Genomic DNA, 16,198 nt, shown 5'->3' with positions numbered 1-16,198 from the left:
AAAAAAATTTATCTTCAGAAATATTCCTGTGGCGATTTCAAACATTATGTATTGACTATTGTGCAGTGGCTGTTAGTAAGAAAAACCTTCGTTCCTCTGAATTACATCCAACGGTTTCTCCAACCGCTACAACTGTCACCTGAACTGCCACACGCCAACTGTCAATTTCACCTGACTCGATCCTCAGCTGCTTCGCGCGTCATCACGCTCCTGCGTGATACGCGCCGCCATCTTGGAATATCCTACTTCCAGCTTTTAGCGGTCTAGTCTTTCCTGCTGACGACCGCCTCGACGTTCAAGCTTCAATTTTCCTTTCACCGGTCAATTTCAACGCGCGCAACGAACTAAGCACACAAACCAGCACCGGTGCAGCGCGTGCTCAAGGGAAGACCACACGGTGTATCTGGATTTTCCTGGGGACTTCAACTCCAGTAAGACATTCAAAAAAATAATATAATAACAATAATATTTATCATAATACAGGCATCTTGTGGGCAGTTTTTACCTTCCTCACTCCCTTGGGGTTACAGATACGTGACTTTCCACGCCCTTCAGCTTACAAATAATTCTCCCCCTCGCCTTCTATGACTATCACCCTCACTATTCCATTAAGTGTACTTTCCTCATTTCACCATTGTACTCTTACTAATTTTTTTTTAACATAACCCTTTGCCATGGCTTCTGGATACGTGTGGAACCTCGCACCACCAGAGACATTTTTAAGAGCAGGGGATGAACCAGTTCTCAAATGGGAAGAGTGGAGGGATTACTTTTTAAACTACATATCCACGCTGGAGGAAGATGACGAAGTCAAGCCTGAAAGGAAGTATAAATTACTTATGCATTCATTGGGGGCTGGTGGCATAAAAGTGTATAATGCTATAAACAAAAGTATTAGGGCCGAAAATGAAGGTGACGTTTTCCTTAATGCCATCGACGACCTCAATACGTACTATAAACCCAGAGTATGCGTCGGTGTGGACAGATACAAATTTTTCCACCGAAAACAAGGTGACAATGAATCTATTGACGACTATGTGTCTGTATTGAAAAACCTAGCACTAAATTGTCGTTTCGGGGACCTACATGATGAACTTATACGTGATCAGATTGTAATGCAAGGATCTAACTCCAACATACAAGACAATCTGTGGGCTAAGGGAGAGTATCCCCTACAAAACATAATTGATATAGCCAGAAAGGCAGAACTTACAGGGCGTTGTGCCAAGGCAGTTCTGGCAGAGACGAAAGAGAAAAATAAAAGTGACGTCGTGGGGAAGGTGGTTGATAAAAAGACCTATAACAAAACCAATGTACATCAAAAAAACTATAGAAAAGTGTACAAGAAAAATGATACCAAAACTGAATTTCATTGTTATCGATGTTTGAGCCCATCTCACTTGGCCAATGATCCCAAATGTCCAGCCAAAGAAAGTAAATGCACACATTGCGGGGTTAAAGGTCATTATGTGAAAGCTTGTAATAAAAGAAAACCGCAAAAAATTAAAATGATTGAGTACAGTGTGAACTCAAGCGACAGTGAAGATGAACATGATGACGTTAACATGTATGTACTATGCATTGAAGAAGAAAAGGGCGAGTACGTAGATGTAATAAACACCACAGGAAAAATAACCAGAACAAGAAAACCCATATGTCACATGACTATTGGAGGAATAAATATTGACATTGTGGCAGATTCCGGATCTCCATACACCATAGTCAACAAGCAAGTATGGAAGGATAAGTTCGAATCTAAACTGGGAAATGACCTAGAGAAACCAGACATAAAAATAAGGTCATTTACTGGAGAGCCAATTGAGGTTTGTGGTTACAAGAGACTAAATTTCAAATATAAAAGTCGCGAATCCGACAGTAAACTGTATGTCTCTGAAGTTGGTCCATCCGTATTGGGGTGGATGGATCAGGGAAGTTTGGGAATCATCCTTGATCCGAGTAGAGAGGATCCCGTTCTAAGCCTTTTTGATGACATGAGTTACGCAGACTCTTTGCTAAAGAAATACCCCAAGGTATTTAGTGGGACTGTAGGTGAGCTCAAGGGATATCAACATAAGATACAACTTAAACCCATTAACACACCTGTGATACATAAATCGAGAAATATCCCTTTTGCCATCAGAGAGGAGGTTGAATCTCAATTGGACCAACTCCTGAACGAGGGAATTATTGAAAGAATCGATGCTTCTGAGTGGGTCGCCCCATTGGTCATTGCCAAACGAGCCAACGGAAAATTGAGGCTCTGCGTCGATTTGAGAGACCTCAATCAAAATATCATTGTAGAACAGTACCCACTTCCCAAAATAAACGAAATGTTGGCTGCCACCAAGGGTATAAAGTGGTTTTCAACGGTGGACTTGAAGTCTGCATACCACCAAGTGCCACTACATCGTGACAGCAGATCATTGACGACGTTCATTACTCCACATGGCTGTTTCAGGTTCACCCGAGTACCTTTTGGTTTGGCCTCAGCGGCAGCTATGTTTCAAAGACTTATGAACCATGTCTTCAAAGGAATTAAAGGAATTTTACTATTTCAGGATGATATCCTGATTATGGGTAAGACCAAGGAAGAACACGATGTGAGAGTTGAGCAAGTCCTCGAAATCCTGGAAAGTAAAGGTCTCACTGCAGAACATTCCAAGTGCAAATTTGCGTGTAAATCTGTAAATTACCTGGGCCATAAGATAACAGGTGAAGGTATTAGCCCAAAAATGGAATTGTTACAGGCAATTAAGGATTCCCCCATACCATCCAACAAGGATGAAGTAAGATCGTTCTTAGGTCTGGTGGAGTTTTACTCCAAATTCATCAAAAACTTTGCATTGAAAACATACGATCTAAGACAACTGCTCAAAACTAAGAACAGGTTTGAATGGAGCAAGGACTGTGAAACTGCTTTTCAAAACCTCAAGAACGACATGTGCACGGCTTTACCGTTGCAAGGATACGATTCGACCTTGCAAAACTATTTGACTACTGACGCCAGTAACAAGGGTATTGGTGCTGTTCTAACCCAAAAAGATTCCAAGGGCAATGAGAATACTGTGGCTTTCGCTTCACGATCACTAACTCCAGCGGAGGAAAAGTATTCCGTCATTGAACGTGAGGCACTCGCGTGTGTATGGGCATTGGAGCATTTCCGGCAGTATATCTGGGGAAGGATGGTCCACCTCTGCACTGACCACAAGCCTTTAGTCAAAGTGCTGACAACCAAGGGATTATACACTGCGTCCTCAAGGTTGGCGAGAATGTCTGTGCGCCTGTTTGACTTCGTGTACAAGGTGCATTACATACCAGGTGTGAAGAATGTCGTGGCTGACTATCTCAGCAGAATGCCTTTGAAGAACAGGGGGCAGACTGAAGAGGAAAATGAAGAAATGTGCATTGCTAAAATTTTTGATGAGGACAGCCGGTTGGAAAAAGACGAATGGTTCGCTGAACAGAGCAAAGATGACACCATCGTTCAAGTGATGGAAAAAATTAATAAGGGGTGGCCAGCAAAGAATAGGCTACAAGAAAAACTGAAACATTTTTGGGAAGTCAAGAATGAATTGTGCCATGAGGACGGATTTTTGATCAGAAACGGAAGATTCGTACCACCGGAGTCTTTACGCACCAAAATTCTCAACATATGCCATGAAGGGCATCTGGGTATTGCCAAGACTAAGAGCAGAGTGAAAAATATGTACTGGTGGCCAGGCGTGAGCAAAGACGTTGAAAGGGTGATCAGAGAATGCAAGCTATGCATGGACGCAGATAAATCACAAGTTCCATTTAGACCACCATTACAACCCATAGCTTCACCCGCCATGCCATGGGAAAGAATTGGCATTGATGTGATGGGACCCATCACGGAAGCGCAGGAACAATGGTATGTAATGGTAATTAAGGATCACTTCAGCAAATGGCCGGAAGTAAAAATAACCAGGAAGCCAGATGCGCACAACCTTGTCAAATTTATGGACGAGACATTCACAAGGGAAGGTCTACCCAAGCAAATTATTAGTGACAATGGGGCACAATTCATGTCTCACATTTTCCAAAATTATATACAAAAACACAATATAAAACATAAAACCACATCTGTGTATCACCCCGCTGCCAATGGTGCAGTTGAAAGGTTTAATAGAGTGTTGAAAGGGACCATCAAACTGGCAGCGAACAATAACCTCGACTGGAAACAAGAAGTGTTGAAAACTGTATGGGCTTACCGCATTACACCAAGTGACACCACGGGTTATAGCCCATTTGAACTTATGCGCGGCAGAACGCCACTATCTAAAGACAACGTGGGGTGGATAAATGCTGCCAAAAGAGTGGAGTGGTCAGCAAGAGAAATCCAAGAGAGACTTAAGCGAGCCCAGCACAAAACAAAAGATTTCTATGACAAAAAGCACGGATGCAAGCAAGTAGAAATCAAGGTGGGTGATCTTGTAAAGGTAAGAAGGAGTGGTCACGTGGGGAAAATGCAGAATAGATATACCCCACCCTTGTCAGTACGGGACATTTATAGCAACTCAGCTCGCTTGAGCGACGGAAGAGTGTGGCATTTCTCAGCACTGTCAGCGTACAAGTATCCAGCTAAACCCGAAGCTGAGTCCAATAAGGATCCTGTTCCGGAAAACTACAGGGATAATCTAGGTGCTGCCTCCAAAGACAACAAAACATCCATGGACTTTTCAGACGACGAGTCTGACTATGAGTTCCCTTCAACACCCGTGACTGTGGAAAGAAGCGGTACAGGAACCACCATGGATCCATCAGATACGACTAAAGACACTCAGGCCATTAAGGAAAACAGGCGCAAGTTACCACCTACACCTCTTGAAGGAGATTCACCACAAATCCGCAGAACACGTGCGGGAAGGTTGTTGGGGGCGCCCATGAAGCTCAAGGACTTTGTTTGTGAATGAAACTTACCTAACTTAGACCTGTCAACTCTTCCATAGCTCTCTGACTTTTACGTTGATTTAAAGGGGGGAAGATGTGTTACGTTCCTCTTATGTCCCACTTGGGACACCGTTCCAGTTTGCCACTGTGTGTCCCTGCGCGGACACCACACTTGTGAGGTCATCAGCTGTCCAACTGTAGCACTGACAGTTGACAGCTGATCGCCGACAGTGCAAGTCGTCATTCGCTCCTCCCTTCTGGAGCATGTGTTGGTTTATGCTAATTAAAGGAACTTTCTGCTTCATTCAAGCGTGAGCACATTCTTAACACCGTTTCAGCTCTCGTGTGCGCTCCGATAGAGAAAACCTCAATATAAAGGAAGGATGGTCACTGTGGCCGTCCCTTACTTTGCCGGTGTTCGCTCTTAGCAACGCAGCCTGGCTGCGCATTAAAAGACACAATGCCACCTGAGCTTGGTGATTGTTTCCAGGCAACGTACGCATTGCCTGGAAACCCGCGTAAGAAAACTCCGGTTCCCTTTCTTTTTTTTTCTTTTTTTTTTAGAGGGCTTGGCAATTCACCTTTGGGGTTTTAAAAGTAAAACAGAGGGCGCAGCGCTGCATTATTCAAGGCTGTTGTGTCCCGCTGCTTAGTTTGTTATGGCATAATTCAGCAGCAGTATTTCCAAAACATCAGCGTTACTTTCTACTTTATGATTTTGATTTAGCCGATAATCGGTAAAACAACAAATTTAGCACTTACCTGGTCCGACCGTAGATTGGATGGACATGTGTTCTCAAAAAGCATTGATAGAACCAATGTTGCACGTTCAAAATGCATTAACAGAACCAATAATACAACTGGTAAAATTTTAAGCAAACTTTAAATAGGCTAAGCATTACAAAGTCTCATTTTGTTCTGTTAATAGTAAAAGATAGCAGAAAGTCGTATACTTATCTTGTTGAGGAGCAGCTAATAAAAAGAGGATGACTTCGTGCAATGGATATTTATAGTCCCTCATGAACATTCTAATGTTTTATTAATATTCTTTAAAGGGCTGCTTGTTGGGCAGCAATAAAGGCTTATTGCATAATGGTAGCCTCCAGTCTTGTAAGGAAATCTGTGGTGATCCTGTATGCAGTTATTATTGTGATATAATAGTGCCACTCAGATGAACTTTTCTAAGCAGTTTGAGTAATTTAATCTTTGTCACTTTGTAACCAGGTCCTTAATATCACCTCAGCCTTTGATTGATGCTTAATATCTCTAGTTTACCAGTTTCTAAGGCCGAGATGATATATCAATCAATTCAAATCAATTAAAATAACCTGTATACGGATATAAAATATCCATAAAAGCACACGTCAAAAATACCAGCAACAATACAGATTATTATAAAAAGCATAATATAAAACAATGGATAAAAAGAGACTTTCAGGTTCCATTAAAAAACTTCAATTGTATGCATATATTAAAAGGACGTAGTATGAAAAACACCAGTGTCATTAATAGTGTTAAAATGTAGAGAATTTATGACCCTTGCAAGTAGCAACATTGTATTATTAGACACAGTCAAATGTTCAACAAACAAATAGCAGCATATTATGATAAAGTGCAATCAGATGTAAACAGTTTTAGCAGCATAATATAAGGTGCAATTAAGTATGAACTTTATACGGTAATCTGGTACATGAATGGCACTTACTTTTAGTGTTCCATACTATAAAAATAGGTTCATACGGCAAAACAGTGTTGTGTGCTCAAGTACACTTAAATATGTTACAAAGTGCTCGTGAGCGAACTGCCACTCTCAGAAAAGAACTTACACGAAAAATCTAATCGTTCCTCTCAAGCTTAAGAATTTCCAGGCAGGATGTTCTGTAATCAATGTTGGCGGTTTCCTTAAAATAGGGGATCAGATATTGTTTAGTGTATTTTTGATAAAAGTTGCTAAAAAATAAAAAGTGTAACATCATTTGATTGCTACAAATGCCACAAGGGCAAGGCATTTGCTCGAGATTGATGTTAAATCCCAAAGGGAAGCAAAGTGAATATTTTAAAGTGCCGGCCCTGAGGCGAAAGAGCAAACTTTTCTCCCAACTACCTATATTCTTCAGAAGATACTTGGATGGCATATAGGTTCGGAGGCTATTAGCATCCACTAACGACATATACCTAGCAACTGATGATTTTGAGAGCTCTGTGGCATATCTTGCATTATTATAAGATTCATATAGTGCGTCCATGAGGACCTTTTTATTTATTGCCTCTTGGTCAGTTGGGTTTTGAAACATATGTTCTAGATTCACGCTGCTTAGTCTTTTTCTAACAGCGGCAAGCCATGGTATACTCCCTCCATTGTCGCCTTTAAGACAGTCTGCTATTATATCCCTCGTCAAGGTTGCTGCCGGATTTTGCCAAACTTTTAGCCAGAATATAGCGGGACGGGACCTAATATAATCTTCTATCTAATACAAATTTAATTCCTTATGACACACGAAGTTTGGGGAGGATATTTGGGCCCCTAAAAGTTTTCGGCAAAATCTATTTTCCTCTCTCTGAATTCCACTGCAATTTATAAAACCCCAAACTTCTGCGCCATAGGTTCCACACACATATGTCGTCAATGATGGAACTCTACAGCCCATCCTTAAGCAGAAACATATGAAGAACAGACGAGTCCTGGATCTCAAAATGTGGATATATAAGAACAATTAAAACCCTGTAGGTTTAGAGCATCTCCTTGAGATGCACCCCGGGCAGAGCAGTCCAGTCCTGTATTGTGTTTGTTGGAATAGAAGCTTTTATAACTAGTCACCATGACATAATTGTTGCCCTGGACAAGATTAGACAGTCTGAGTCCTTTGTCTAACAGAAAGATTATTGCAGCAAAACAGATTCTTTCTCCTCCTTTGTTGGCCAGTACTTAAGTTTTACAAGAAAGATTTCTTTTTCTTTCTACCTTCTGTGGCCATTGCCCCCATTGGTGTGCTGGGCGGAACCCTAGTTACCCCTAATTCCCTGATAAGAAATTCAGGAGCCCATTAAAGTTTCATGTGATTCCTCATAAAGGTGATTTGTGGGTTTTAGCTACCTAAACATTACCTTAGACGGTGACTTGTAAAGCACTATAATCCTAAATTTGCAGCGCAAGTAATTCTGTTCTAGATTTTTTTTCTCTGTATGTAAATTATGGAGCAAAATAACATTCCATTCGTCTTAAGGGGTGAAAAGTGCTTCAAAATAGACCTACTGTGTTTTCCTTAGTGCTGCTATATTTTCAAAGCTGTTTTCATTTATTGCAGTACTCTTTGGATTCAGGTTAAAATGTTTAACATAGACACACAGAAACAACAAAAATTGCTGTTTATGTAAAAAACACATTTGATGATAATAAATCATGTTATTTGTTTGCAAAAATATTAATTTCTTCAATTTATGCTTTCAGATAACAGTCGAGAGAGAGAGCAATTTGGATGTAAGCTCCCCAAAACATGGGCAGGTGGATCCTAACAATGTACCCCATGTTGGTGGAAATACCTGGGCTGGCGGAACAGGTTGGTGCCTATGGCTATCTGACTACAGCACTTTGCCATTGTAGCTTATAAAAGTACAAATTACTTTAACGACTGATCCAACAAGAATTGGAAAAACAAATCGGTCTCACCTTTTTGGCTTTGCCAATGCATACCTATTGACGTTGCCAACGCTTTTTGACAATGCTATTCAACATTGCCAAAAATATAAATGTTTGTTGCCAATACTGAACGACATTTGCAAACAAGCATTGGCATAGCCAATAGGTTTCGCCTTTGTGACCTTTTAAGTGTTTAGCCATGCAACAGTTAATGTTGTTGCAGTAAGGATATTGTGCTGCATAACTAAATACTTATAAGGTCCCAAAGGCGAGACCTATTGGCTATGCCAATGCTTGTTTCTTTTTCTGGTCTCCTCTTTATTCCCATATGTCACCCGGTGTCCCCTTCGCTCTGGTAGCAGCAGGTAGAGGACCACAGCACCTTATTCTTTGTGAGCCAAGCAAGCTTCACGCCTGCCTCTGGCCAGATGGCTGGCTCTGACCCGTCCCTGGTCTCTTGGGAATAGCGAACTAAAGTAGAGCCAGGCTCAGCATCACAGATTCTGCCCTTTCCTTCCCTTTTAAATGACAAAACCTGTTAAACACAGAACAGCTTTGTCCATGAAATCTAAAAAAGTGTTTTTTCTTTGCAACCAATGTACAAATCTGCATCTCATTGAAGACCTGTAATCTCTGTCAACGTTTATTGGGTGTCCAAATCCTCTTTGTTTTGCTAATCTTCTTCACTACAGTCATTGTTATTGCCTAGGTTCCTAATCCTAAGTGCTTTGTACAGGACATTTTAGATTCTTTTAAAGCTTTCATGTTGTAGGGATTATTTTAAGTTGCACCACTGCACATTTATTGAATGTCAATGTATTTGGATCCTTGCCAGACGAGAGGATGTAGGGGAGAGAGTATGAGGGATGAAAGACAGGAGGAGAGAAAGCGACAGACGAGAGGGTGAAGGGAAGAGAGAGAGGGAGGGGCGACAGACAGGAGGAGAGAAAGTGACAGACGAGAGGATGTAGGGGAAAGAGAGTGAGGAGCGACAGACAGGAGGAGAGAAGATAAAAGTAACAGACGAGAGGAGAGAAAGCGACAGACAAAAGGGTAAAGGGAAGAGTGAGAGATGGAGGGGTGGAGAGGTGGAGAGGCGAGAACTAGTGAGGTAGGGAGGCTGACCGGCAGGAGGCAGAGGACGGAAAGTGACCGAGGAGAGTGTGGCCGCGCCATAGGCTGGGAGGACGTGCCCAGGTGAGGAGCCCGTGGGGTGGGCTCTGTGGTGCTGGGGGAACCAGGGGAGGAGAAGGGAATCCCCCGCCTCTGCTCCTCTATTTCCAGACACAATCGCGGGGTAATTTGCGAATACTGGCACGTGCCGTGCGGAAAGAAGTACCACATCCGCTCGGGGCGTGTAGGGGTAGCGGGGGGCAGAGTGAGAGTGAAAGGGATAAACTAGGAGAGAACAAAGCAGAAGCAGACAGACGTAAGAAACAGGTATATATTTAAAAAAAATTAAAACACCAATATGTTTTATGGACTTAACTAAAAATAAATGTTATTGGTTCAATAAAAACAGACTCACTTAGAGACTGTGGGAGAAGGGTAGAGAAGAAGAGACAAATGAAGGACAAAGAAAAGGGGGAAGAAAGTGACCTAAAAGGAGGAAAATAAATGTAAAAAGACGAAGACAACTGGGACAAAGGAGTTAGAAGAAGACGGGGGCATGGGGGGTGAATAGGGAGTGGGTAGTAGAAAGCTGGAAAGGGCGAGGGACGGTACAGAGATGGAGGGAAAAAAGCACAGAAAGAGGCCACTAAAAGAGACGCCGCCGAGGATCGGAAACAGCCGAAAAAGGGAGATAAAGATAAAGGGGCCACACCAGCAAGTTCAAACACACAACAGCTGATGTTTAAATGAAAATAAACGAGGGGCGAAAAGAAGATGAAAGGGAGAAATTCAGACTGTGAAACAGAGATAGCAGACCTCAAAAAGAGAGCAGAGGAACAGAGAAATAAAAGATAGATATGGAGGGAGAAGAAGGGACGAGGAGAGACACCGGCAGTGGAGAGTGGGAGGCAGACATAGAGAGGGAGGCGGCACGGGAGAAAGAGGGAGTGAGAAGGACAACCAGAGAGTGAGATAAAACTGCGGGAGTCTGCGCTAGTGATGGAGAAACAAAGACATCCCCAAAGAAAAAGGAGGAGACCGGAAAAATAGAAACAAGCACGAGGGAGCGTGGCGCGGCCCCGTACCCGTGGAGCGTGCGTGCGCAGTCTGCTCTTTTTGGAAGCACATACTCGTGCTTGTGGCGCGCCCCTGCGCGCTCCGGCAAGGTGGATGCCGCCATAAGCACGAGTATGTGCTCCCAAAAAGAGCAGAGCGATGGCTAAAGGTCCTCCTATACAGCACATGTGTGCTGCGTAGGCAAGACCTAAAAAGGGAGGTAATGTATATGTTATCATACATGAAAAGTAATGCATCATGTTGATACGGTGCCCAAGAGCAAGAATGTGTATGCACTCATTTGTCACCACGCATGCACGTGCAAACATCGTATCGCAGCCACCATTTTAAAAAAATGAACTGTTCCAAGATGGGAGACGCACATCTTGGAGGAGTAAATAAAAAGCACATTTTTGTATGGTAGCAGGCTGGTAGCAAATTGCTACTGTTGGCCCCTCTAAAAAGGTAATAAGAAATTAAAACAAAAAAACAAGGTGGGATACGTAGGGAGCAATGGAGCTGCTGGGGTGTGGTGGAATCAAGGAAATGCTGCCAATGAGTGGCGGCGGTGGGCAGGGAGGGGCATGGGACCAGCTGGGAGGGGTAATGGTGTTAAAAAATAGGAAAGACCCACTCATAGGCTGGGGTGTAGCATGAAGCATGAGCACCGCAAAGTACTGAATTGTACTTTGCAGTACATTCACCCATGGTCCCTTGTTGATGAGGAATAACAAATGGCTTCCTAGGTTTTGTGAACTTGACAGTTCTGATCTCTTACCAGAATTCTAGCATAATCAGCTGGTCTCCAACATATGTATGTTTTGAGCATCTCTGAAAAGGGCCAAAAATGCCTGTGATCAACCATACCACAGGACTGTTTTGAGACAAGGGCAAACTAAGAGGGCAATTGGGGCCCGCCTTCCAAGGGGCCTGAGGTAAAGCAATAACAATGTGCATAACAAACAGATTTTGAAAAAATTTGACAATTGGGCATTCTCTTCCAGCCGAGTCTTAGCCCTTGCACTCTCAGGCAGGAAGTGGCAATTAAATTAAACAAGCATTGGCATAGCCAATAGGTCTCGCCTTCGGGAGCTTATAAGTGTTTAGCCATGCAACACTTGATGTTGTTGCACCAAGGATATTGTGCTGGATAACTAAACACTTATAAGGTCCCAAAGGCGAGACCTATTTGCTATACCAATGCTTGTTTTAAATCCCAATGAGTTCTTTTCACCCCCTTCCCCCCTGAGGCCGCTTTCCTGCGTTCACATGTTCTGTTCTAACTGAGCAGGTGCCGTAACAAGCATGGTTGATGGCCTCTCGGAGACGTGGTTCATCAAGGCTGTCTTCAGAGGTAACATAGGCCATCTGTGAGTCACTGCCCCTCGAAGTGCTGTGAGTCACCGTTCACCGAGGCCATGTGCGCAGCTCCCTCTTTAATTCAAGGCAACTTGGTTTGATGTGCGTTGATTGCCATCTACAATCATACAGGCTCCTTTGTCAGCCTCAAAATGGGGGATTCTGTGTCACTCTTTCCGGGAAGTGCAGAGGTGGAAAATGATCCATGTCACGGAGAGCTCATGTCACCAATTGCGCACGTTTTACAAGTACAAGAGAAAACATATGGCTGGAGCGCTCCTCGCATACAGCTTGTTACACTAATTGTATGCCGCCAAGAGGACTTGTCTAAATGTGTATATCACACTGAGGAATTGTTACACATTGTACATGCCATAGAAAGTGCGAGTCACACGTAGTGCATAGTACAGGGTGCATAATGCAATGAGTGCTTATTACAAAGCATATTCCAGGTTGAGTGGCTCACGCCGTACTTTTCATACTTGGTGCACAGCACAGTGAGTGCACGTCAGACATGATGGGCCAGCGAGTGCTTGTTACACAATGTGCGTGCTGCAAGTTTATGTCAGACTAGTGCCTGTCGCCGCAAGTGCTAAATACACTCCACATCACAGCGATGGCTTGTCACTTATGGCGCATGTTAAGGGTGACTCGATTTTAAAAACCAACAAGTGGTGCGCGCGCGCACCACAGCGAGACATCTATTTTTAATTATCACGCACGCGTCTGGGCACGATAATTCAAAACAGATGATGCCTGTGGGGTAAACTCAAGCAATAGGCCGTGGGCGGAGAAAAGGCGGGACATGCACCCGCCTTTGCCCAATTGCGTGCTGTCTTTCTTAGAAAAGCGTTACAACAAACAAATGATGGACGGAATGCTGACAATGCATACATTCTTCCCCAGTCAAGAGATCTGGGTTAAATCCATCGTTCTTTTGCCCACTACACCATCCCAGTTTAGACATGGCCATATGCAAATCAGTCTTGACCCTGTGCCTCATGGAAACAGTCCAGCCCGAACTGCCAAGCCATGTCTTCCCTGGACCGGAATCAAGACATCCTAGGACCGGTTTCTGGCTATCAGCCGTCATCAGCCAGGATAGCTTGACTCCAGTGGTGTAGTGAGCACGGGTCCCACGTCTGGGAATACCCATCCCACTTAGGGCGAAAAGCGTTACAACAAACAAATGATGGACGGAATGCTGACAATGCATACATTCTCCCCCAGTCAAGAGATCTGGGTTAAATCCATCGTTCTTTTGCCCACTACACCATCCCAGTTTAGACATGGCCATATGCAAATCAGTCTTGACCCTGTGCCTCATGGAAACAGTCCAGCCCGAACTGCCAAGCCATGTCTTCCCTGGACCGGAATCAAGACATCCTAGGACCGGTTTCTGGCTATCAGCCGTCATCAGCCAGGATAGCTTGACTCCAGTGGTGTAGTGAGCACGGGTCCCACGTCTGGGAATACCCATCCCACTTAGGGCGAAAAGCGTTACAACAAACAAATGATGGACGGAATGCTGACAATGCATACATTCTTCCCCAGTCAAGAGATCTGGGTTAAATCCATCGTTCTTTTGCCCACTACACCATCCCAGTTTAGACATGGCCATATGCAAATCAGTCTTGACCCTGTGCCTCATGGAAACAGTCCAGCCCGAACTGCCAAGCCATGTCTTCCCTGGACCGGAATCAAGACATCCTAGGACCGGTTTCTGGCTATCAGCCGTCATCAGCCAGGATAGCTTGACTCCAGTGGTGTAGTGAGCACGGGTCCCACGTCTGGGAATACCCATCCCACTTAGGGCGAAAAGCGTTACAACAAACAAATGATGGATGGAATGCTGACAATGCATACATTCTCCCCCAGTCAAGAGATCTGGGTTAAATCCATCGTTCTTTTGCCCACTACACCATCCCAGTTTAGACATGGCCATATGCAAATCAGTCTTGACCCTGTGCCTCATGGAAACAATCCAGCCCGAACTGCCAAGCCATGTCTTCCCTGGACCGGAATCAAGACATCCTAGGACCGGTTTCTGGCTATCAGCCGTCATCAGCCAGGATAGCTTGACTCCAGTGGTGTAGTGAGCACGGGTCCCACGTCTGGGAATACCCATCCCACTTAGGGCGAAAAGCGTTACAACAAACAAATGATGGACGGAATGCTGACAATGCATACATTCTTCCCCAGTCAAGAGATCTGGGTTAAATCCATCGTTCTTTTGCCCACTACACCATCCCAGTTTAGACATGGCCATATGCAAATCAGTCTTGACCCTGTGCCTCATGGAAACAGTCCAGCCCGAACTGCCAAGCCATGTCTTCCCTGGACCGGAATCAAGACATCCTAGGACCGGTTTCTGGCTATCAGCCGTCATCAGCCAGGATAGCTTGACTCCAGTGGTGTAGTGAGCACGGGTCCCACGTCTGGGAATACCCATCCCACTTAGGGCGAAAAGCGTTACAACAAACAAATGATGGACGGAATGCTGACAATGCATACATTCTCCCCCAGTCAAGAGATCTGGGTTAAATCCATCGTTCTTTTGCCCACTACACCATCCCAGTTTAGACATGGCCATATGCAAATCAGTCTTGACCCTGTGCCTCATGGAAACAGTCCAGCCCGAACTGCCAAGCCATGTCTTCCCTGGACCGGAATCAAGACATCCTAGGACCGGTTTCTGGCTATCAGCCGTCATCAGCCAGGATAGCTTGACTCCAGTGGTGTAGTGAGCACGGGTCCCACGTCTGGGAATACCCATCCCACTTAGGGCGAAAAGCGTTACAACAAACAAATGATGGACGGAATGCTGACAATGCATACATTCTCCCCCAGTCAAGAGATCTGGGTTAAATCCATCGTTCTTTTGCCCACTACACCATCCCAGTTTAGACATGGCCATATGCAAATCAGTCTTGAACCTGTGCCTCATGGAAACAGTCCAGCCCGAACTGCCAAGCCATGTCTTCCCTGGACCGGAATCAAGACATCCTAGGACCGGTTTCTGGCTATCAGCCGTCATCAGCCAGGATAGCTTGACTCCAGTGGTGTAGTGAGCACGGGTCCCACGTCTGGGAATACCCATCCCACTTAGGGCGAAAAGCGTTACAACAAACAAATGATGGACGGAATGCTGACAATGCATACATTCTCCCCCAGTCAAGAGATCTGGGTTAAATCCATCGTTCTTTAGCCCACTACACCATCCCAGTTTAGACATGGCCATATGCAAATCAGTCTTGACCCTGTGCCTCATGGAAACAGTCCAGCCCGAACTGCCAAGCCATGTCTTCCCTGGACCGGAATCAAGACATCCTAGGACCGGTTTCTGGCTATCAGCCGTCATCAGCCAGGATAGCTTGACTCCAGTGGTGTAGTGAGCACGGGTCCCACGTCTGGGAATACCCATCCCACTTAGGGCGAAAAGCGTTACAACAAACAAATGATGGACGGAATGCTGACAATGCATACATTCTCCCCCAGTCAAGAGATCTGGGTTAAATCCATCGTTCTTTTGCCCACTACACCATCCCAGTTTAGACATGGCCATATGCAAATCAGTCTTGACCCTGTGCCTCATGGAAACAGTCCAGCCCGAACTGCCAAGCCATGTCTTCCCTGGACCGGAATCAAGACATCCTAGGACCGGTTTCTGGCTATCAGCCGTCATCAGCCAGGATAGCTTGACTCCAGTGGTGTAGTGAGCACGGGTCCCACGTCTGGGAATACCCATCCCACTTAGGGCGAAAAGCGTTACAACAAACAAATGATGGACGGAATGCTGACAATGCATACATTCTCCCCCAGTCAAGAGATCTGGGTTAAATCCATCGTTCTTTTGCCCACTACACCATCCCAGTTTAGACATGGCCATATGCAAATCAGTCTTGACCCTGTGCCTCATGGAAACAGTCCAGCCCGAACTGCCAAGCCATGTCTTCCCTGGACCGGAATCAAGACATCCTAGGACCGGTTTCTGGCTATCAGCCGTCATCAGCCAGGATAGCTTGACTCCAGTGGTGTAGTGAGCACGGGTCCCACGTCTGGGAATACCCATCCCACTTAGGGCGAAAAGCGTTACAACAAACAAATGATGGACGGAATGCT

At 44.6% G+C, this 16,198-nt stretch overlaps 1 protein-coding gene across 1 annotated transcript in view; it reads left to right on the top strand.

Moving 5' to 3' along the window:
* VWA8 (von Willebrand factor A domain containing 8) overlaps positions 1-16,198 on the top strand; it is a 1,291,603-nt gene that overhangs the window by 1,103,772 nt on the left and 171,633 nt on the right. The window contains exon 38 of the mRNA XM_085621802.1: positions 8,360-8,468. Within this exon, the coding sequence (XP_085477928.1) occupies positions 8,360-8,468 (109 nt within the window). The remainder of the gene's footprint in view (positions 1-8,359; positions 8,469-16,198) is intronic.

Source organism: Triturus cristatus, chromosome 8, assembly GCF_964204655.1.
Source record: "Triturus cristatus chromosome 8, aTriCri1.1, whole genome shotgun sequence".
Classification (NCBI taxonomy): Eukaryota; Metazoa; Chordata; class Amphibia; order Caudata; family Salamandridae; genus Triturus; species Triturus cristatus.
This window is presented reverse-complemented; position numbering and strand designations above follow the sequence as displayed.